The sequence below is a fragment of the Perna viridis genome, chromosome 3 (genome assembly GCF_037379345.1).
Source record: "Perna viridis isolate PV_CMFRI_1.1 ecotype Kerala chromosome 3, ASM3737934v1, whole genome shotgun sequence".
Lineage (NCBI taxonomy): Eukaryota > Metazoa > Mollusca > Bivalvia > Mytilida > Mytilidae > Perna > Perna viridis.
This window is the reverse complement of record NC_142447.1, coordinates 50,170,559-50,192,583: the sequence shown is the minus strand read 5'-3', so window position 1 is coordinate 50,192,583 and position 22,025 is coordinate 50,170,559. Positions and strand designations below refer to the sequence as shown.

General features: G+C 34.1%; 2 protein-coding genes across 3 annotated transcripts; both read left to right on the top strand.

Annotated features, from left to right (window-relative positions):
- The first annotated feature begins 2,178 nt into the window (after nucleotides 1–2,178).
- Nucleotides 2,179–9,325, top strand: LOC148622756 (cyclin-dependent kinases regulatory subunit-like). The gene is made up of 3 exons (XM_088572928.1): nucleotides 2,179–2,337; nucleotides 6,263–6,390; nucleotides 7,402–9,325. The coding sequence occupies exons 1-3, from the start codon at nucleotides 2,276–2,278 to the stop codon at nucleotides 7,443–7,445; spliced, it is 234 nt and encodes a 77-aa protein (XP_088429054.1). The 5' UTR covers nucleotides 2,179–2,275; the 3' UTR covers nucleotides 7,446–9,325.
- A 3,146-nt stretch (nucleotides 9,326–12,471) lies between these two features.
- On the top strand, nucleotides 12,472–22,025 carry LOC148622755 (kelch-like protein 31). 2 transcript variants are annotated; one of them, XM_088572926.1, is made up of 6 exons: nucleotides 12,472–13,169; nucleotides 13,611–13,865; nucleotides 14,316–14,487; nucleotides 19,043–19,225; nucleotides 19,412–19,564; nucleotides 20,373–22,025. In XM_088572926.1, exons 1-6 carry the CDS (start codon nucleotides 12,534–12,536, stop codon nucleotides 20,915–20,917), a joined length of 1,944 nt encoding a protein of 647 aa, XP_088429052.1. In that variant the 5' UTR covers nucleotides 12,472–12,533; the 3' UTR covers nucleotides 20,918–22,025. The 2 variants fall into 2 exon arrangements, with proteins under 2 accessions (XP_088429052.1, XP_088429053.1); XM_088572927.1 differs by lacking the exon at nucleotides 19,043–19,225.

The following is a 22,025-nucleotide window of genomic DNA, read 5'->3' as shown; positions in this document are numbered from 1 at the left end:
AATTCGTACCAAGGTTGTGACGGTCTAGGACCCCCGAACAATGTGAATCACGTGGTGCAGGAGGCTTTTTTTTTTTAACTATGAATGAAGTTTATAATGAGAACACTTCTACTAAAATTATTTTGACACAGGGACTTAATATACTCCCTTGTTTACCATTCAAAAAGGAAAATATATGTTGGTCAATATCCCTTGTATCATACAAACCCACGATAGACTTAATTTAACGAGCCTATTCATTAATAATTCAATGACGGATCAAGGGCCGGGGGAATTTAGGTGCAGGGGTTGGCAGTCCTCCTTCTTATTGGAAAATTTGTCATTTTCACATGTAAAATTGACACAAAAATGGCAAATAGTGTTCTAGCGCCCGCTTTTCTAAGGAACCCCGTCTGTCACATCCTTTTTAAAAGTGGCTGGATCCGCCCTTGTTGTTCATACCATCTGTGCTGTTTTGACTATTGATTTTACCTATTTTGGCTAGTGGCAGTTTTATCATGACTGCCTATTTATCTGTTGAACCGTAGTGGAAGTGTGGGAGTGCGCTATATAACCTGGTCGTTAAACGTACACACTTTTCATTTTAAAATGCCCATACGAAGTCGGGACCAATTCGGTGGTTTCCAACTTTTCCAACTTTTCTGTTTTTTCCCCTGATATTTCCTGGTCTTATACGGAAAAATATTAAAAAAAAACAATGCCCATAATTCCACCATCTTATAAAAAAATCAAATCGGGTAGGTCTTATAGTAAACTTTAATCTTTTTTATAAGATGGTGATATTATGCATTCTTTTGTGATATTTTCAAGTTTGTTTTATATTCAATTGATCTCAATTTAGATCAATAGAGGGAGTAAAGTATTGAAAATTACTACCCCAAAGAACTTGAGATAAAGGATATTACAGACACTGTGAATTCAACCTCATATCTTGACCTACGGGAAAGGAAAACGACCAAACTATACAACCAGCATGATGACTTTTCATTCAGAATTGTCAACTTTCCTTTCATCTGTGACAACATCCCTTGAGCACCTGCATATGCGTATGGAGTTTTCATATCACAACTCATAAGTTATGCCAGAGCTTGTCATTACTAAGCAGACTTTTTGTATCGCGCCAGAACAGGGTTATGTTGCTACAAGATTAAAGTCACCATTACATAATTTTTATGGTCGTCATCATGAACTCGTGGATCGTTACGGTGTATCCGTCTTCACCATGAAAACTGATTTGTTCTACGTGTCATAGTTTTCCTTTTCTCTTTCATCTATCTCGGACTTTTTATGAGCAACTCCGCGGTTGTTTCTAGAACAGCAGATGACGCTTAACTTGCTGGTGCACAAGATCCATGCTTCCAGTTTTTAGTGGAGTCCAACTTGCTCGTTTACTTCTGTTACTTTTTATTATTTTAGTTACTTTATGTTCTTTGTTGTTATTTTCTGTTTTCCATGTCTGGTCGTTGTTCTTGGATTACATTCTTTTGGTTTCCGCTAGAATCTTGGTTCCCTTGATTACTTTTTCAATCAATGGGCCTGGCGAAAATACGAATTTTAATCAAATTAACGAATTGAAAGAAATAAAAGCTCTCGAGAAAAAAAGGGGTCAAATCAGTGCCTGTGATTTTTTTCCGTCAGGAAATATACAAGTAAACAAACAAGTCATCAGGGGCGGATCCAGGATTTTAGATGGGCGAAAAAAGGCGAAACATTTTTTTTATGTTCATTTTTTGAAATATTCTTCTAAGAGTGTGTGCAATGTAGATATCTTTTGTGGTAAAATTAGAGAGAAATTAAAGTTTCAACCTAAAACCGCCTAAATCTACCCTGACAATCCATACTTTTTTGGGAGGGCCACACCTGAATCCGCCCTTGGTCATAATATTCAATTGTGCCGAATATTTACTTGACTCTGAGTATTTTGCATTGTTTAAAATTGAAAATACTTAAAAAAGCATGTATTCAAAAGATTGGTGATATACTAGGAGGAGAGAATGGAATTTCTAAGGGTAAGTAATTTTCAATACTTTTCCCTTCTATTGATGGAAAGACCTTGACATCGATCGAAAATAAAACAAACGTACAGATTATTTTTTGACGATGTCAGTGGTCAAATGGACGAATAAAAGTGGGGCGATATGAACAACCTAACCCACGTGACTTAGCCAAGCTAAGCCAATCAAAGCTGTGTATTCAAATTGAAGTTGTCAACACATGTCATTTTGGATTTTCTTTAAAAAAATCGAATTTAATTATCAGTTATAACCATTTGGTCATGGCACATACAAAAGACATATTTTATTCAGACAAATATAAGGACGACCAATATGAGTATAGGTTTGTGTCAAAATAGAAACTTCGTTTATTGTATTTTCGAGGAACCATATTCTTGATGACTGCAGGAATTTAGTCTTAGAGCACAGTAATCCCTTTTGGGATTCAGTGTCTGGCGGCCAAATCAGAAAACAGTTCCGGACACTGAATCCCAATAGGGATTAAGAGCACAGGGGCTTGCTTTTTTCCGAGAATCCCATTGCCTAGCGAGCATATAGTTTATTAAAAATACATTTCTCGAAGCGAGAGGCGCTTGTTTCTATAATGTTGAGAAACACTCGTCTATGAAAAGGGGGTTGACAATCAAATAGATAGAATTAAGCCTCTGTATGTAATAAGGGGGGTAGGATCTAAAATGTGTAACGGTGATCGTACCAACTAACTATTCCCTAGTCTACTCCTAGTAGTAGTATTATGCCAAGCTGAAAGTTGGTACACATGTAGCAACTGACATGATGGCTATGCTGGAATTAATTATTTTTAAAATATTTTTTGAAAAACTTGATTTTCTACTTTCAAAAAGTCGAAAATGTGTTATCCAAAATTTCCTGTATCCAAATCAAAGTAGTTTTGTTATCTGTACAATTTTGATGCATATTTGACATTAGTATGATTAGAACTGCATAATATTGTCAAAATAATATTCATTGACGATCAATTAAAATTGCGTAGGACTCCGTGAGGCTTTCTTTTTCGTCCTGGATAAGATTGTCTCCACTCTTTAGAAATTTGCTTGTGTGGGGATTGACGCTAGGTGCAGTACAGAATTCAAACCCAATCACTTCTTTTTTAAATTAATATGAAATCTTTCAAAACTTCATCCAAAGTCTTACGTGAAATTTTAACCTGGCAGTGTTTTCAGAAAAGCGTAAAATTAGGACAGGAAATTGAGTAATAGTCAAATATTAGTATGGTACGGTAACTTCTGGTGACTCATTTTATACCTTTTGAAATCAGAAAACTGATCAAACAAAAAATATTAGAAATATACATCATTTTCTTGACTAGAAATAAATTGAAATGGACTTAAGCACATCTCGTACAATTTTCAGTTCTTAACCTTACCCTAATAATGAATATTTTAGCAAAACATTATTTGGGTACAGGGAAAAGTTGGTAGGGGAACGTTTACAGGTTACACATTTTAGACCCTACCTAATATGGGTCCTCTAGATCTGAAGGAGCTAGTATAACATTTATTGATGCGGTTTTAAGCTACATGTAAGTATGGTTGACCTAGTCCAGCTAACCATGACATTCGCCGAGGCATTCTCTAAAATCTGAGGCGACCAAGCAAAAGAAAAATTAGCCTCCCAAGACGACATAATAATACAGCATATCAGCTACATTCAACCCATTATTATTCTGTTCAAGATTATTGCCTTTTATGATTTCATTACTGAGCCAGAGTTAGAAATAGTAGCCTGCCCGCCAGTCTGAGACTGGCTATTTTTTTGGCAGGGCTGGCTAATTTTAGCAAAAATCTATATAGCCATATAATAAATATTTTGAAAATTCTGTTCAGGAATGGCTAGAATTTGAGTCAGTTTCCTACCCTGACTGAGCTGTGGTGTACATTTGTAAAAAAAGTTTTTAATTATATTCTAACGGTATACTCCTATCTGTGTGGTTGTATTAAGGGGAAAAGCTCAGTCTGAAACGGGTACCTGTGTTCTGATCCAAAAGTCAACTTGTATTTGAATGGAGTCATAAATGTAGATCTGATGGTGCTAATTTACATTTACTGGCTTAACTTATTAACTTAATAAATTTATTATATTTTAACTGATTGGCATATAAACATTGCATCGGTTGTGTTGGCACACTTACAATGTATGACATTTTACAACATCACACAAAGGTGAAGGCTGTTCTTTGGAGGTATAAGAAAATAAACTGCCCCATATCAAGGCGGGGAGCCCCAGACTGACCTTTTGTAATAGTTGAGTGCCCTCAGAACAGTTCAATAACCATGCCTTGACAAATTTCTGGAAACAAAAATAAAATCACAATATATTGTTAAAGTGCTAAACATAAATTGTGTTACAAAAACGACAACTGTTTTCAAATCAATAAGTTTTGATGTCATTAATGTAAATAAAAAAAACCCTCTTACTAAAATCTTGATCAAATGGACCTATATGGTTTATTATTAGAAAGTTCTAAATATTTGAAAAAGGCTTGTTTCCCCCTTTGTACTCTCTTCTTTTATAGGCATCACTTCACCATCAAAATAAAAAGACCCATATAAAATGAAAACCCTGTTTTTATGTCTGTATCTGATTTTATAATATGAACAGTCACTGTAAATACAAACGACAAAAATATGATTTACATTATCATACAGCTTTATTCCAATTGTATTTATGTGTAACATTTTAAATGTTAAACAACATGACCGGTAACAGTCTACAGATTTATTGTCCAGAAATAATATTGTCATAACGTGTTAGCGATAACATTTTTGTAATGACAACTGGATTGCGCTAAAACATCTACCGTGTTAAAAACCACATGTTTTCATTACACCACATTTCAAAAGAGTACCATTACTGTCCTTATCTGTGAAATCTGGATGCTGACATTTTAAAGAAATGTTGTAAAATGGTTGTTAAAGATATTCAAGGTGTTGATTTGTCATAACCTTCCTCTCCCATTCCACACTCGATGGAAATATACGAAAAAAATATGTCTTTTTTGGGGTGTACCTAGTTTGACACATCGTTTTTCACAAGTTACTGAATCGATCCCATTGCTACATGGAACAGTCAAATAAGCATTCCTATGCGAGTTCAGAGTCGTATTAATTATCGTGAAAAGTGATGAATAAATAGCAGAAACTTACCATTTTCTGACAACATTTTTGGTTTTGTTTTCAAACATGTTAACGATATGTACCATGTTAACAATATCGCATTAACCCAGGTGATGCTGAACTATTTAGAATTTCACAAAATTAAAATATTTACTAGTTCATGTACATTTATCCTTAGTGTATATAAGCAGTTATTCGTACAGATATGAAAATACTAGCTCTATACCAGCTGTAACAAATTAAAATTTGAACTACATGTAGATGTACATGAATGTTAAGTTCCAACACGGCATTGGAAGACAGATGATCGACATGATTAGGACTAAGAATCACATTTACAACAGTGTTGCCCCAAGTTGAAACTACATGTATTGCTGTTTCTACAAATATCCAAGAAAATTAACAAATGTACATGATTAAAATGTAGATTGGTAGGATGTTCAAAATTCTCTGTCCACTCTACTGTATTGTAGAAACTGTAATGTTCCAAATCAAGGGTATTAATTGGAGGCTACATTTGTATATTAACATCCTTACAATCATGTATAAAACAGTAGGAAAATCATTGACTACATTATACACATACATGTATGCATGTATTTTTCACTTCTATAGTATATAAAAAAAAAAATCAAAAGTAAGATTTTTGTTGGAATATTTGAATTTTTTTGGCATGTTTACACATTTCTATTATCATATAAATACTGAAACTATTGTCCAAAAAAAAAAACTGTCATATACTATAAAAAAAGTTTTCCACTAGTCCTAATACAAAATGTATTAATTAAAAATTTTGCATTATGGGTAATGTGTTTTTTTTTCCAATTAAGTTTTGTCAAAAATCTGATTTCTTTAAAGAAGTTTTTTCATTATACTAAAGAATTTCAAATGGACTAATATACACACATTGGTTGTACACATGCATGTATTGCCATAAAACAGTTCCCTCTAAAAAATTAAACATTGACAAAGCATTGGTATATTATACATTGATACAAATAAGACAATTTTATGTTGAGTACATGTTACAAAATGCAATCATTAATGTACTATAGTAGTATTATTGTTGTATATAGTATACTAATACTTTATGTATTACTTGTACATTAACAGACATGTAATGTTGCCAAAAGAGATAGCAAAATTGGTACCAAAGACCCATTTGATGTCTGAAGCTGAATGGAGAGGTTTAGGTGTACAACAAAGTGTTGGTTGGATACACTACATGAGACATGAACCTGGTAATCTTTTACAGTCTTTATTTCTTAACTCTGTTTTCATCTTATATAAACAGTCCTCTCTTCAACTCTGCTTGGACAAACAAGATGGTCTCCATACATGCACAATATGTAGCTTTAAAGGTACATGTAGCCCTCTTACTTGGAACTATTCTGAGTAGGCTCCAAAAAGTGATTTTATGGGTTTTGTAAAAAAAAAGAGGCTTCAATCAGACTTGCTCTTATCAAGCATTGTAATTGAACTACATTTGTATTTACCTTATTTCATCTAAAACTGCTGAAAAGTAGTGAAGAAGTTGAATCTTCATGGTATCAAGTAAAATCAATGTGAAGGCACAAAGGACAAGAAACTGTTAAAAGCCCCTTTAAACAGTATTTAAGTTTAGCTCTCAATGTAGAATTTGAAGAAATCATGTTGATAGGAGACGTGACACAAAAACATATTTTTTTTTCAATTTTTGGTTTATTTGATCATTACATCTAATGTACAGGTATACATTAAAAATGTATAATTAAAGATAAATTGGTTCTTAATTCATAGATCGAGTGGTTGAAATAAGTAGGGCTTCTGCTTTTGTTGCATGAATTTAACAACTGAAAGCTGTTGAGAGTGAAAATATTTCAAGTTTTTGTTTACCAATGAATATATACTTACAGTTGTATCAATTTAAACCACTTCGATAAGATAATGATAAAACACTGTCAGAAATGTTAAACGGTTAATCAGAAACTTACAAATGTATAAGTATATGTCTATGAATACTGTACGTGTATGAAGACTGGACTGTGATATCCACGAGACATACCACTTCTGTTTGATTGAAGATTACATAGAAACATTTTTTGCTTTATGTTCTGTCATGTAAGATAGAACTATTTACATTTGATAAATTAAATTCCTATTCTGAGATTTTGAACTGTTCCGATCTGGATCTTCAATGAAAGAATTGTTTATTTGTCTTCATATTCAGATGACAATTAATTATTTAGTTATGATTTTGATTTATTTTGTAGAACCTCACATACTATTGTTCCGAAGACCCATTGCACCAAACTAACAGAAAAATGACAGTGATTGACACCAAAGAATCTACAGATTTCATAACAGTGACTTAGTCATGCTGTTGTGTGTATCATATCTGACTGTGAAAGGACACTTTTTGGGACGTGCATTTACCATGTTCTTTCAGGAGGTTAAAATTACGAGGTACTACACAACTTATCAAGGGATCATGTTTTGTGAAAAATTATGTTGCACTTTTCTACTTTCCTCAGTGCTGACACAATTAAGTAAACTTTTGTACATGTAAAAACCATTTTGTAGATTTATGCCTATGTTATTATAATAATCAAGTAATGTTACCATATACATTTGTATATAAAATCTGGTTAAAATTCTACTGTGATGTTATACAATGTTCATTTTAGAAGACTTTTTCTAGTTCACAGTTCATCATTCCACATGTTTGAAATGTAATTATCTAATTTAGAAAAAAAAACAGCATTTCACAATACATGTACATGTAGATTAAAAATTATGCCTTTTCCACTGTAAACTGGTCATATTGTATTCATTAAATATCAAAACAGTGACTCACCACACAAACCAGTTCACTAGTATTGAGGCTTATCAGGATAAAATCATGGCAGCCTGTATTTCATGAAAATGTAGAATTTTCATTACATAAACAAAGTTTACTTGTCTAGGTTTACTTCATGTACTCCAGGTTGTTATTTTTTAATGACAGATTGCCCTGATTTTCTTACCATGCAATGTTATAGAAAGATTAAAGAGGGAGATTATACATGTACATTACTTTCCTTTGGTGATAAATTGTACATGTTAATTTTATGTTAGAATGTTATTCCATTCATCTAAGTGCTTTGTTTTTTTACATTATTTTTACACAGACTATGAATTATGTTACATACATGTATAACCACATTACTTCTATTTGTCTATTATGTTTTACATGTAACTGCACCACCATTTCCATTCATGTTTGTACTACATGTATTCAATTTTTTATTTAGTCTTTTTACATGTATGTGGTAAAGTGTAAGAATAAGTTTGTACTATGAATGATTTGTTCATTAGCTATACTCTGACATGTAGGTCATACATGTACATGTAGTTCTTTATTATTTTTATTATTAAGTCCCATCATGATCAAACAATTTTTTTTGTGTAGGGGTGTATATAGGAATCACTATGTCTGTCCCTCCTTGAACATTTTATGCATTTCAATTTTTATACATTATGTATATGTATATTGCAAAGGGAGATGATCAAACTCCTGTTCCTAAAATGGGGTAAACTTGTTCTAAAGATTGTATTTAAGCCCAACTTCCTTAGATCCAATCAAAAGATTTTGAGAAAACTTTATACATGTTTCAAGTTTTGGCTTCATGAAACAGAATGATGTGTGGAATACTTGTAAAGGGAAATAATCCCAAAAATGTAATTCAGACTGCACCGTTGGGATTTTAATGAGACTCAGGGCTCATTGAGTTTGATGAAACACTTCTACATGGAATGGCATTCTCTTTTTTTACATGATGCTTTACTTTATTGTACAAAGACAAAAACAACTGATACTTTCCTATTCCCTTCACTTCAGGGAATCCCGTAAGTTGCAACCAGATGCTACCAGTAGTTTTTTGTTTTTTTTTAGACTAGCAAGATTCCCATATTTGTAACCTGAATTTTATTTCCCTTCAAGTAATTGAATCATTCAGATATCAATTTGGTTAAATTTTTTAACAAAACCATGATTAATAATTGAGTATCATAGTTTACTGGCCAGGTTTTGTAAAATTTATATATCTTTTCAATACATGGACAAACTCTGTTGTTATGTATATACATGACTTTTGTTATTGCTCTTTTTCTTTCCTCATTGCCATGTTTGAAAATGTCAATAAATTTTGTAAAATCTTTCATCGTTAGATCGTTTTCACGTCTGATATGCCAATTACTTGATTCAGAGGATGATGAATCAACAGTGAATAGGTTTATACCAGTCTAGATGAGGATTCCTGTAGTTATACTGGGTTGGAAATGGTTTGCTGCCACAGTATAATAAGTCACTAGTCATGTATCATAAATCCTTGATGGAAAGGAAACTGTTGATGATATGTTGTGAGGTACTAGTACATACATGTATGCACTCAATTATCTCCAATATTATTCAATTCACTTATCTACTATATAAATACATGTATGTTCAGCACCCTGCAAAAAGTGAGTCCCATTTTTTTATTTCCTCCTTAAAATCTATACAGAATTACTTTTTTCAATAAACAATAGTGAATCAATTTTATATACTTTTTCATGTTGTGAAAGAGAAATATCTAGACAATAAACCATTATTAGGGTTTTAAGTTTTTATTGCCAAGTTACAAAGTACCAGTGATTAAACAAGAAGAAAAATTATGGAGTCCCAATTTACCTAGAAAAGCATGTAAATTTGAACGTCATTTTTACTATGGAGTTTTCAAAGTAATCTTAATAAATTCAACCCAAATAGACATAAACTTTTGTTTTTTTTTATCTTTCTGTTGATGGAGATTGATGATAGGACAGCTTCACAATATTTTTCTTAAATGTAGATTTATATAGATTATGTGGGTAATTTTAAAAACTGGACTCGTAAGTTGACAAATGTTTCTAACAATGCATTTTATTTTGATCAACTATAGTCGTGTTCCGGAATACGTCTCTTAAATTCCTACTTAAACCAGGTCACAAATACTAGCATATAGAAATCATCCTATCTGTAGAAGTCATATATACTATTATCTATTTTCGATTTATGTGCATTTACCATACTATTAGTATATGGTGCCTAGTTTGTTATCCCTCACCTACCAAGTAATGTTAGTGTCTAATCATGTGCATGCTACATCACCTCAACATACCTCACTTAACCTCAGTAGATCTGACAAACTTTGGCACATACTTAGTCCTTCTTTACACGCTGCTGTGAAATGCTTTGTGTTGCCCTTGTCTATGTATACCCCTCGCTATAAAAAGGGGGTACATAGGAATCACTCCGTCTGTCTGTCCATCCCTGTACATGTTCACTTTTCTTGTAAGCGTATCTCTCCCTAAACCGCTCAAGGGATTTTGATGAAATAGTGTAGGAATGTTAGGCATCATACGTGGAGGAAGGAATGTAGTAACTGTTGGAGGATTTCAAAGGTAAATGATCCAATTTGAGGGTTTTATATGTTAATCTCGCAAGCACAGTTCCTCTTAAAACGCTCAAGGTATTTTGATGGAATTTTATAAGAAGGTTGGACATCATATGTAGATGTGCATGAAAGACTAAAGTTGCAGTCATAAGACTCCAGAGGGAGATAATTGAACTTATTGTTATACATTAAGGTTCACCATTACCTTTCGACAAATATGGCCTCATATGTAGGGGATACTATGCTTTAAAAGATATAAAGGTTTGTCTGCAGTCAAACGGAATTTAGTGATGAAATTTAGGCCATATTTGTCGAAAGGTAATGATGAATCTTAACTGCATTTGAGGCGGGGTATTCTTAGTTTTCTCACATTATTTCTAGTTACCGACCACCTTAGTCTTGTCATTCCTTGAATTCAAAACATTTACTTTCCGATATTGTTTCATTGACGGTTAAAAATGTCTGAATATAAACGCTATAAATTGTACTGTTTTTTTTTTTTTTTGGGTCAAAATTTATTAAAACACCAAACAAACACCAAACACTTTATTTCTCCTCTGACACCGAGGTGTGCAAGAGGTAAATCAGTTCTTTAAATACATCTTATAAATAGCAACAACAGACATCTTTGTAATTGGATGTCGAGGAAAAAACCCAAAACGTCTTCTCTCTATACCACCACAAGCAATTGCGTAAGGTAAATGATGCAGTCGTCATCTACATAGACAAGTTAAGCAAAATTATTCCTACACAAATTTTAATGTACTCCTCTACCTCTAAAATTTTCATAGCTATTATTAGTTTAAACAAGCAGCATTTGTCTTCTTCATGGTTAAACTAAATGAAATTAGCATTGGAGTCTATTGAAAGTGGCATTAGAGGTCTGTAGCCAATAGATATATGGATCCTTATAAAACAGTACCGCGAGGTTCGATAAGCTGAAAGTATTTTCTTTCACTTTTTAAAAGTAATCAAGGGAACCAAGATTCTAGCGGAAATCAAAAGAATGTAATCCAGGGACAAAGACCAGACATGGAAAACCATTTAGTAGCTGAAATAATACAAAGTAACAAAAGTAAATGAGCAACCCGTTATAACAAGTCTAGCGCGATTCAAAAAGTCTACGTTGTTCTGACATAACGTATGGGTTGAGATATGAAAACTCCATACGCCGGTGCTGAAGGGATGTTGCTATAGATGAAAGGAAAGTTGGTAATTATGAATGAAAAGTCATTATGTTTGTCGTAAAGTTTGATCAAAAGTTTTCCTTTACCATCGATCTCTAAGTGTAGGTCAAGATATGAGGCTGACTTCACAGTGTCTGTTGTATCCTTTATCCCAAGTTCTTTTGGTTAGATGCGATGTATCAAATCCCCGAAACTAGGATTGTTTAACGATAATACGTCATTAATATAGCGGAAAATGAGATCAAAGGATCTAGCTAAACGGTGTTCTTTCGGATCAGATCAGCTATAAAGTCAGCCTCATAAGAATGAAGGAATAGGTCAGCAAATAGAGATACACAATTTATTCCCATTGGAATTCCGACCATTTGTTTAAAAACGCGTCCACCACACTGGACAAATATGTTGTCGATCAAAACTTCAAAGTTCCTCGGCAAAGGGGGGGGGGTAGGCCATTATTTGCCTTTTTTGTCAATTTTACGCATGCAAATGACTAATTTTCCAATAAAGAGGGGTGCCAACCACTTTTCCACTCTGGATCCGCCACTGATTTACCTGTCAAGGCATTTTTTTTGTTTACCATTTTAGTTTCTAAATTTTATCTGTTACGTTCGAAAAATTACCGTGTGAAAAAATCAACAGTTGACTGAATGTATATACGTCAGGTTACCGATGATTTGAACTGACGTCACAAAATGATCCTTGACAGCCTGTGGTATGGAGGGAACTAATCTTGACGCCATGAGTTGATGTTGTAGGCCGGGGATGGCAACTGGGGGAACAGATAAGAATTATCCCTCTTCCAAACGGAACCCTGGCTACCTAGATCGCCTCATTCAGAAAAGGTTGAGTGTCAGACCAGAAACCGGTCGCTCCAGCACTAGGTCAGTTTGTAACTTATCAGATACGGTCTTAAATGGATTTGAGGTCTTGTGGCGACAAAAGCTTATGTGTGATTTAGTACTTACTTCACAAACAAAAGCTTTCAATGTTCACAAAATCTTATTAGTCACGTGTTCTGACTATTTTTATGAATTATTTGTTGACAAGAAGTATACTCCCAAAGAGATAGATTTTTCTGATATCCCACCCGATGTCTTAGAGGGAATTCTAGAATGCATGTATTCGGGCAAAGTTCGCCTCACAGATGGAAACACTGAAAGCATCTTATCAGCAGCAACAAAACTAGGATTTTTCATCGTCAAAGATGTATGTGAAGACTTTCTGGTTACAACAGTACTTCTAAAGAACTGCTTAAGGATGCTTGATATGTCGTTCAAATTTAATCTCAATCGCCTTGGAGAAACTAGCCTCGAGTTAGCAGCAAAAAGTTTTAAAATCATCACAAGACGTTCAAGATACAAAGAACTACCATTTGATCAAATTGTGGCGTTGCTTAAAGTAAGTTTTATCTGCCGAAGTTAATTATCAATTCCTATTCATTAAATGTCGATTTTAGTGGAATATGCATCAATATTTAAAAAAACTTTTGAAAAGAAAACAAACCAACATTCAATATAATCAACAACAAATTGGTAGTAAGTCATTTTCTGACTTAGTAACTGTATGTACCTGCAAACATTTAAAATTGATTTCAAGAAGATAAGATGAAAATGTGGATGTAGCGAATGGATTCAATGGGTTCGTACCATGTAAAGACGTTCGTCTTTCTTGCAATTTTAATGTTTCCATGATTTTATGACATGTACTTTATATTTGTCTTTGAAATTTTAATTAAATTCAATCCCTTTTTTTAATAAAACTAGTCGACAGTATCCCTTCAGGTATATACATATAAAACCTGTTTCATTTGTTTGTTTAAAACACTTTTTTCCAATGTAGAGAGATGACCTTGCCGTGGACAACGAGCTTGATGTTTTTCAGTGTATGCTACTATGGATTAACCACGACCGTGAAGAAAGAATACAACACGCACGAGAGTTAATGACCAAAATACGCCTACCATTGCTCCCCGCCTCTGTCATTGTTGATTCTGTAGAATCTGTTGAGTATCTGATGAATATTCCAGAATGCCAAGACCTTGTCAAGGAAGCCCTTCACTACCATTGTATGCCGGCAAGACAAAGTGTTCTTCAGGTATATATAAGCAAGGGCGGATCTAGAATTTCAGTTCAGGTTAGGGGGTCGTAAGTAGAATAAAGACCAAGCGAAGCAAGGCAATACCATTTCTTGGGTTAGAATTTGCGAAAAATCAAGACTTCATTTAATAAAAAAAATCTTCAGTTTTATGGGAGAGGGTGTACGCCCGGTACGCCTTTCCACGGATCAGCGCCTGATATGTTCAATATCTTGCAGAACCACGACACGTTTACAGAAGCATAAACATATTGTCGTCAAGAAATGTACATCGCGTCACAAATTTGAAAGTAAAACGATAGTTAAAATAGAGAGATGCGACTTTTTGACAACCTTTCCAGCCACAATATTATAATGTGGTGAGCAAATACATAACGAACCCGCTTACACAGATCTGATATTACTGGTACATGTATTTTTAATTTACTTGTACTTTGATTTATGCTTCAGTCACCAAGAACGTTACCAAGGAAACCACTTCATCTGCCATGCTTGTTGATATCTGGTGGAGCACCAAGGTTATTACGAGAAACGGTCAGCAACCATGTATCGAGGTACAATACTGTGAGTGATACTTGGGAATCTGTCTCATCAATTCCTGACGAACGACACCATCATGCAGGTATGTTATTTATATGATCTATACTGATTTAAAAAAAATATTTTGAATTGGATTTGAGTGTTTTTAATAACGTTTGGTTCCACTTTGACCTATGATATTCGACAAAACTACAGACCTTAGACTTAAAATAAATTGCAACAAAATATAACATCTTTCCGAACTTGTCTCTTTTTCGAGTACCTTCAGGTATTGAGATGATTTTTTTAACAGACAGTATAAGCACGCTCAAATTTAAATTCTGATTGAATGTTTTTTCCCCATATTTTAGTATTTTTTTTAATTTAATTTTGAAGCTGGTAAACGACAGTATAAATGCTTTATAACCTTGTTTACTTTGTTTTGTTTTTCAATGCTATTATACACGATTTTCTCTTTCACCTAATACTGTACTTCTTTTCAGTGCTTTATACAATCCGCCTTTGTCCATTGACATCCGAGTTTCGGAGATCACTGTTGTTGTTTTCCCGTTTTAAAATAATTAACTTTATTCCATATATCATAAGAACTACATCTTATAGGATTTACATAATCAAAATAAAGGTACTATAAATTCTCTTCCATTACGAATACAAGGCGACTGGTAGGGTAAACATGGGGAAATCCGGACAATTGGGAAATACGGACAAAATATTTTGCGAAAGTTTAAAAAAAAAAAACAAATATAAAATAAATAATAATTTCAAAACGAAATGATTTTCTTGGCATCCTTTAAAAATATTTCTTCTGTCGCCATCCGCGTCAAACGCGTAAACAAGAAAATATCACGTGACATTTCCGACTCAAGGCCGAATTCTTCCGTTGACATTGAAAATTAGAAGTTGCCGAGGCGGGAATTATAAACAACGACAATTTACACACTAGGTATGATAACTGCTATATATGAAACCTGATAAGTAAATTGGATAAATTGTTTAAGAATACATCTTAATGTTCTTGAAAAAAAAGCAACGTAGTCTTAAATCTTTTAAAAGTATAGATCGTTTTGATGTATTTTTATTTGTCCTGATTTCCATTGAAAAAAAAAAAGATTGGGGAAATCCGCACTCATCGTACTTACGCTAAAATATTTCTTAGAATAAAAAATCTGGGTATAAACTTAGTGGATTTGCAAAAAAAATAACCACGTGATTGTAAGCATTCATCTGTTCCAATTGGATATTATACAAGACCGGTGTTTAAAGGAGCGCTCTGAATGAAATACGCTGGTTTGTGAAACAGGCAAATTTCTGGTCGTTTTCGCATTTATAAATATGTTTGATTTCACGGAATCTCACCCACTATGTCTGCAAATAGGCCTTCCATCAAATGAAGGAATCTAAGCTCAATGCATGACTATTGACGGTTTTTTCATCTTTCAATTTTTACATCCGTTCTCAAAGGTATAAATATTGATCGACCATATAAAAGAGTAAACATGAGCACCAAGATTCTAGCGGAAGTCGAAAGTAATCCAGGAATAAAGACCAGTCATGGAAAACAGACATACACATAAAAGAAAACTGAAAAACCAGTACAATACATACAAAGAACAAAAGTAATTGAGCAACTTGACGGACTCCACTAAAATCTGGAAGCAAAATTCAGCATCTCTGGATTTAGAATCCGTTAAAAGATTCAGAGACAGAGCCTTACGTTTTTTTCTCGAAATTTAAGAATGTTATAAGAAAGGGTTAAATTATATGGTTTGTAGTTTCTCTCATTCGTTTTAACCAGAATTTGACATCTTATGAGCAACTAATTCTATCACGTCACCTGACACATCCTCATTTTACCTTTATCTAATTGCCGTTTTCCTTTCGACTTTTTGTGAGCCTCTTTTAGTTAATTGATGTATTGTTTTTGGGGAATCAAGCTCGTCTTCTCAATTGTTTTTACGACAATGGACACAAGAAAAGTGACAAAGATAAAACAGAAAGCTTAGATATGAAAGACTCGGAACCGCGATGGGACGCGGAGGTACGATGGTTGTGCGGAGGTGCGATGGTAGTACGCCTAAGTACGTTTATGATCATGCTGAACTGCGATGGTTAGACATGATTGTTGACTGCCAATAGCAACGCAGAAATGGTTGGCCACTACCAACGCACTTCCGAGCATTTGCGTTAAACATCAAACGCTTACTTCAGCGTTGACCATCGCAGATCAGCGCGACCATCGCACTTCGGCGTCCCCATTGCACTTCCGAGTCTTTCAAACATACAGAAAAAAAATATTAGTGCGTAACGGAAATTTTGTTTTGTTGTCCCTGTAGAAAAGCAAGATAATTGTTATTTAAAAAAACAAGATAAACTAACGTTTGCTGAAATGATTCTGTTTTTGTGAACTGAGTGGCATGTTGAAAATCTCTGATTATTGTTACCATATAAGTTTAAACGTCATTTTAGATGAAGTTACTCATAGTTCATAATTTCTGGTGTGTTGGAATGCACCACTGGAGGTCACGGAAATTAGTTGTGGGTGCAGGTTACAAACTTATCAGAGAAATAAAAAATTCCAAGGATCCAAATGCTGTCTGTATTTTGGATGGAATCAATATTAGAGCATACTTAAGAAGGGATGATGCCTATGTTATATCGAAAATTATAGATATGGGTCTGTCGCGTCAATGGTTGTTAAAACCGAAGGACGAACCCATCGTAAAGAATAGAAGAACAGGATCACAACAAAGATGCTCCATTGTTTGCAAGACATCAAGCCCTGAACTCGAAAAAGCTATAAATGTTTTATCCCAATACGGATATTCATTTGAAACTAATGATTGGTAAATCTTGAATAAAACTTTGACTTGGTGCAACCTGATTCGTTAAACTTCGTTATATTCAAATCAAACGTATAATAAAAATAAATTTCCATCAACGATTTCTTGTGAATTTGATATCCTTACAGTTTTATTACATAATGCCTCTCATTTTTCGACTCAAGTGGGATCAAAGCATAATTGGGTCAACATTACAGATTGGATTCACCGTAACACCAACAACATGTATACTTCAAACTAAGGATAATGTAGAACAATAAATAAACTCTACATTTAGGCTATATAGATATAGAAACTGTTTATATCTCAAGGAGGACCATAAGGTGCTTTAAAATTCGAATACCTAGTGTAGATCTATTTTGTTTTGTATATGTTTTTTTTTGTGTTCAATATTTCGTCCTTAAACTTTGAACTCATAAACCATATACAAAAAACAATATGGCGTAATATTCATGTAATGGGTCTTCCTTCTCTTGGCGAGTAAGAATAAGGTGACCAACGTTGACCAAAAGATAAAAAAAAAAAAAAAAAAAAAAAAAAAAAACGTTAGTGAGAATGGTCAAATTACCTCACGTGCCCACATTTACTCTTTTCAAAAATCAATTCTCTATACCCTTCCAAAAAAATAAGAACAATAAACAAACAAACAAACAAGCAATCTTCTTAAACCATTTAATGTAGAAAACAATCACATTTAACCTTTATTGCTACTATTCATTCACCTAAGTTTTACTAAAATCGGAAAAAAATGGAGGTGCAATGAGACAACAACATAACGGATGAACAGAAATAGACTTTAAAAAAATTCAGTATCCACTCGAGGGCACCCCTTTTTATTGGAGGATTTCTTATTTCCATGTGTAAAATTGACATAAAAATAGCGAATAATGTTCTAGCATCCCCTGAGGAACCGCGGCTGGCACCCATCCTTTTCAAAGTGTCTGGATCCGCCTCTTCGCCCCGATCTATGATATTTATAGATCTAGACTACGATTATTTCAAAATATCTATAACTACATACATGTGTTATATATCTAGAATAATTTAGTTTTGTGTGTATTTTTCAATCAATACAGTACCAAAACCAAGGGTCGAAAGACGTGAAACAATAGAAAAAAAATGCACTCATTAAACAAGGTATTGTATGCTTCGTTTATTCGTGCAGGGTGTCCGTTTTTCCCCATATGTTTGTCCGGATTTCCCCATCTATGTCCGAATTTGCGAATAGCTGATATATTTTACAAATGGTTCTTGATTCTCTAGCTAATCATAAGCAGGTACATGAAAATAGATATTTTATGCGCGGAAGATCCTCATCTTTCGCATGGAATGATTCGTCATCACCCGACGCCTTCCGAATAATAAAATTTGCATGCACAAGTGACGAATCTGTAAAACGTCCGAATTTCCCCATGTTTACCCTATAGCTGTCCATATATTAATTAATGTAAATGGAAATCGACATGCAATGACTCATACCATGCATGCATGCATATACGAAAACTAGATAGATACATTTATGGAAGACGACTGATGGTAGAGTAATATATAATTAGAAAAAAAAACAGTACTTTATGTGATTTGACATTGTTGTATTTTTGTAGTTGCTGTGCTAGGAGGGTTCCTCTATGTGATTTGACATTGTCTGTAATTGCTGTGATCGGAGGGGTGTCTTTATGTGATTTGACATTGTTGTATTTTTGTAATTGCTATGTTCGGTTTGTGTATGTTGTATTTTTGTTATTTGTGTGTTCGGATGGTTTGTGTATGTGCTTTGGCATTGTTGTATTTTTGTAGTTGCTGTGCTCGGAGGGTTTCTGTATGTTGCTGGTGGGGAAAGACGAAATGAGCACCGATCTCCGGAAAATATTGTACAAAGATATGACCCTCGAACAAACGCCTGGCATCAGGTAGCCTCCATGCTATATAACCGTCAAAGTTTTCAGCTTTTAGCACTGAATGGGATGTTGTATGCAATAGGTATGTACAGCATCGGTGTTTACACGGAGTAATTTAGTAAGAGAGATGTAACGAGTTAAAATACACATGATACAGAAACAAAACGGGTTTTCCATATTTGAGTCCTCTGTATTGAAGAAAAAATACGTAAACAAACATTTTACTGGTAAGGCTTCTATAATTACCGATTTTTTAATTTCATACTAGGTGGCAGAATGGATAAAAATGAATCTCTTGATGTAGTAGAACGATACAATCCTAACACTGACACATGGAAAGAAATGGCACCTTTAAGTAGTCCTAAAAGATGTTTGGCAGCGGCTGTACTAAATGGGAGAATATATGTCGTCGGTGGATCAGGTAATATATCGATCGGTCGACCTCAAGGTAGTATGAGTTATTTATTGCCCATCAAACGGGGTGCAGAAGGTCGACAAACCACTGTGTTTTCAAAAATATGCATATATATTGGTAATGTAACTATTTCTATCAAATCGACTACGGGTCTTGTCGTTTATTTCAGGATGGTCTGCATTAAAAGCGGCACGAAGGTTACTTGAATTATACGAAAAAAAAAAACCCAAAAAAACCAACGCTTTTGCAAATTGCTTAGTCGTGTCTTCTATCTTCATTAAATCACAAATATACACTACTACAGATGAAATCAGTTCTAACCTCTCAACTAACTACCCTAGAACTGTCAGAAGAACAATAATATTTAGAACAGTTTTATTACAGTTCTAGAGCTAGCTTTTCTGACAGTTCTATCAGAGCCGGCTCTTGTAGAATTGGTTCTAGTAGGAGATCTGTTCTCGTAGAAAAAACAAACTTCAAATTTACCTTTTTGTTCTCATATTTGAAATTTTCAAACAATGTTAGAGTGATCGCACCAGCATAAACTAACAAAGTAGGTCTAAATGCATTCATTTTATAGTTTTCATCCAATTTTGAGGTTTTAGTAGGAAAGTAAAATGCTCGATGTCATCAAAGGTGTTAAGAATTCAAATATTCCCCCTTGTCCGATAAAAATGATGACAGTGGTAGAACAGTTCTCGTAGTGCCGGCCCTTATGACAGTTTGACTGAGAGGTTAGAACTGATCTCATCTGTATCGTTTGTGTCTAGATTGTATTGAAAAAAAATATTAGTTCTTTTTATCGCTTCAAAAGGTAACAAGATGGTTTCCAGTCGAGTAGAACGTTACCATCCTGCAGAGAATAAATGGCAACAGAGGAAGCCTTTGACAGTACCAAGGTTCTTTTCTCAGCTAGTACAAGTGAAGGGCTCTCTACTTATATTTGGAGGAGCTACTATTGACCAAGAAGGTTCTATCTCCTGTGTAGAAGCGGTGGAGAAGTATTCCCCTACTGCTGACACGTGGTCTTTCGTCTGCAATATGCTAACCCCACGCGCTGAATTTGGCTGCGCACTTCTGAATGATATTGTCTATGTTGTTGGTGGATATGACTGGAACAGTGCTGAAAGGCTTACTTCTGTCGAGTGTCTAGATTTAGATACCATGATATGGTCAAAGATAAGTGATATTGACCAGCCACTCACTGGGATAGCCTGTTGTTCTCTAACAATGTTTTTTGATAAGGCAGATGAAGGGAGTACTCTTTTAAGAGTGCATAAGCCATCGAAGAGTGCTGACACGATATCGCCTTCAGTTGGTCAAGATGTCATGGATACTGCCGTGCCAAGCGAAGTCTAACTTTCAACATGATGGATGGGGCATATATAATTATATTTAAAAAGGCAAAGAAAAAAGCAAAAAAATTTTCTGAATGAAATCCCAGTCTTGTGCATATGGTCGACAATATTTTCTGCCGTAGAAATTTGTTTATTATTAGCTAGACTTGAATTGTGCAGTGCAAATTCTGTAGATATTGCCGATATCTATATACAAATCGTTTGCATTTAATAACATGTATTTGTAAATGGTTGTATTTATACATAGATGACCGAACGGATATGTTATACACGTAGTTATCTTTTTTTTATAAGACGAAATTATTCAAATTAGTAAACACTTTACTTTTATGTCAATAGCTATACGGTCTGAAGCTCAACATAAAACAACTTACTTGTACCGAAAGCTCTTATAAATTTGAATAGTGATATGCTAGGAAAGCTGGCAAATATGGTAGCAATGATGAATATGTTATATCTGATACCATATGCGGACCCAAAACGGGGATTGGTTGGATGGCGGCTCCTCACTAAGTTCAATATTTTTCAGAAAGTTTTTTTCTGTTTTTGAAAACAATGAATAATCAAATTCATTATTGATGATTGTATATGTATTATCAACACCAGTGAATGATAACGAGGAAAAAATTGGAACCCCGGGTTAAACCTCCCTTTTTTTGTAAATCTCTGGATCCGCCACCGGATGATGCTTTAAAAATATTTCGTTCATATATAATAAAGCGTTTTGAAACCGCAAAAATCCATAAGTAGTCGTGTCAGTGGGCAATGCAATATACAAAAAAATAAGGTTTATATACGCCAGTCTTACTGAAAGTGCGGGACGTACTACAGTATAACAGTGTCCGTCCGTCCGTCTTTCACACTTCTCACAGTAACTCAAAAGTGTTTCATCAATTTTGTTTGAAAATTTGGAGGTTGTTTAATTCTATTGACATGAGCTCTCTTTCGCTTTGTAAAACTTTCCGATATTTTGCTTAAATTGAATTATGGAACTTTTCGGATACTTGCTGTAATGTCTATAAACCGTAGATGAATTATTTATTTATTTATATCGTTCTAATCTCTCTTCCGATTTTTAGTCATTTCAAATTAAACAATTTTGAGTTGTG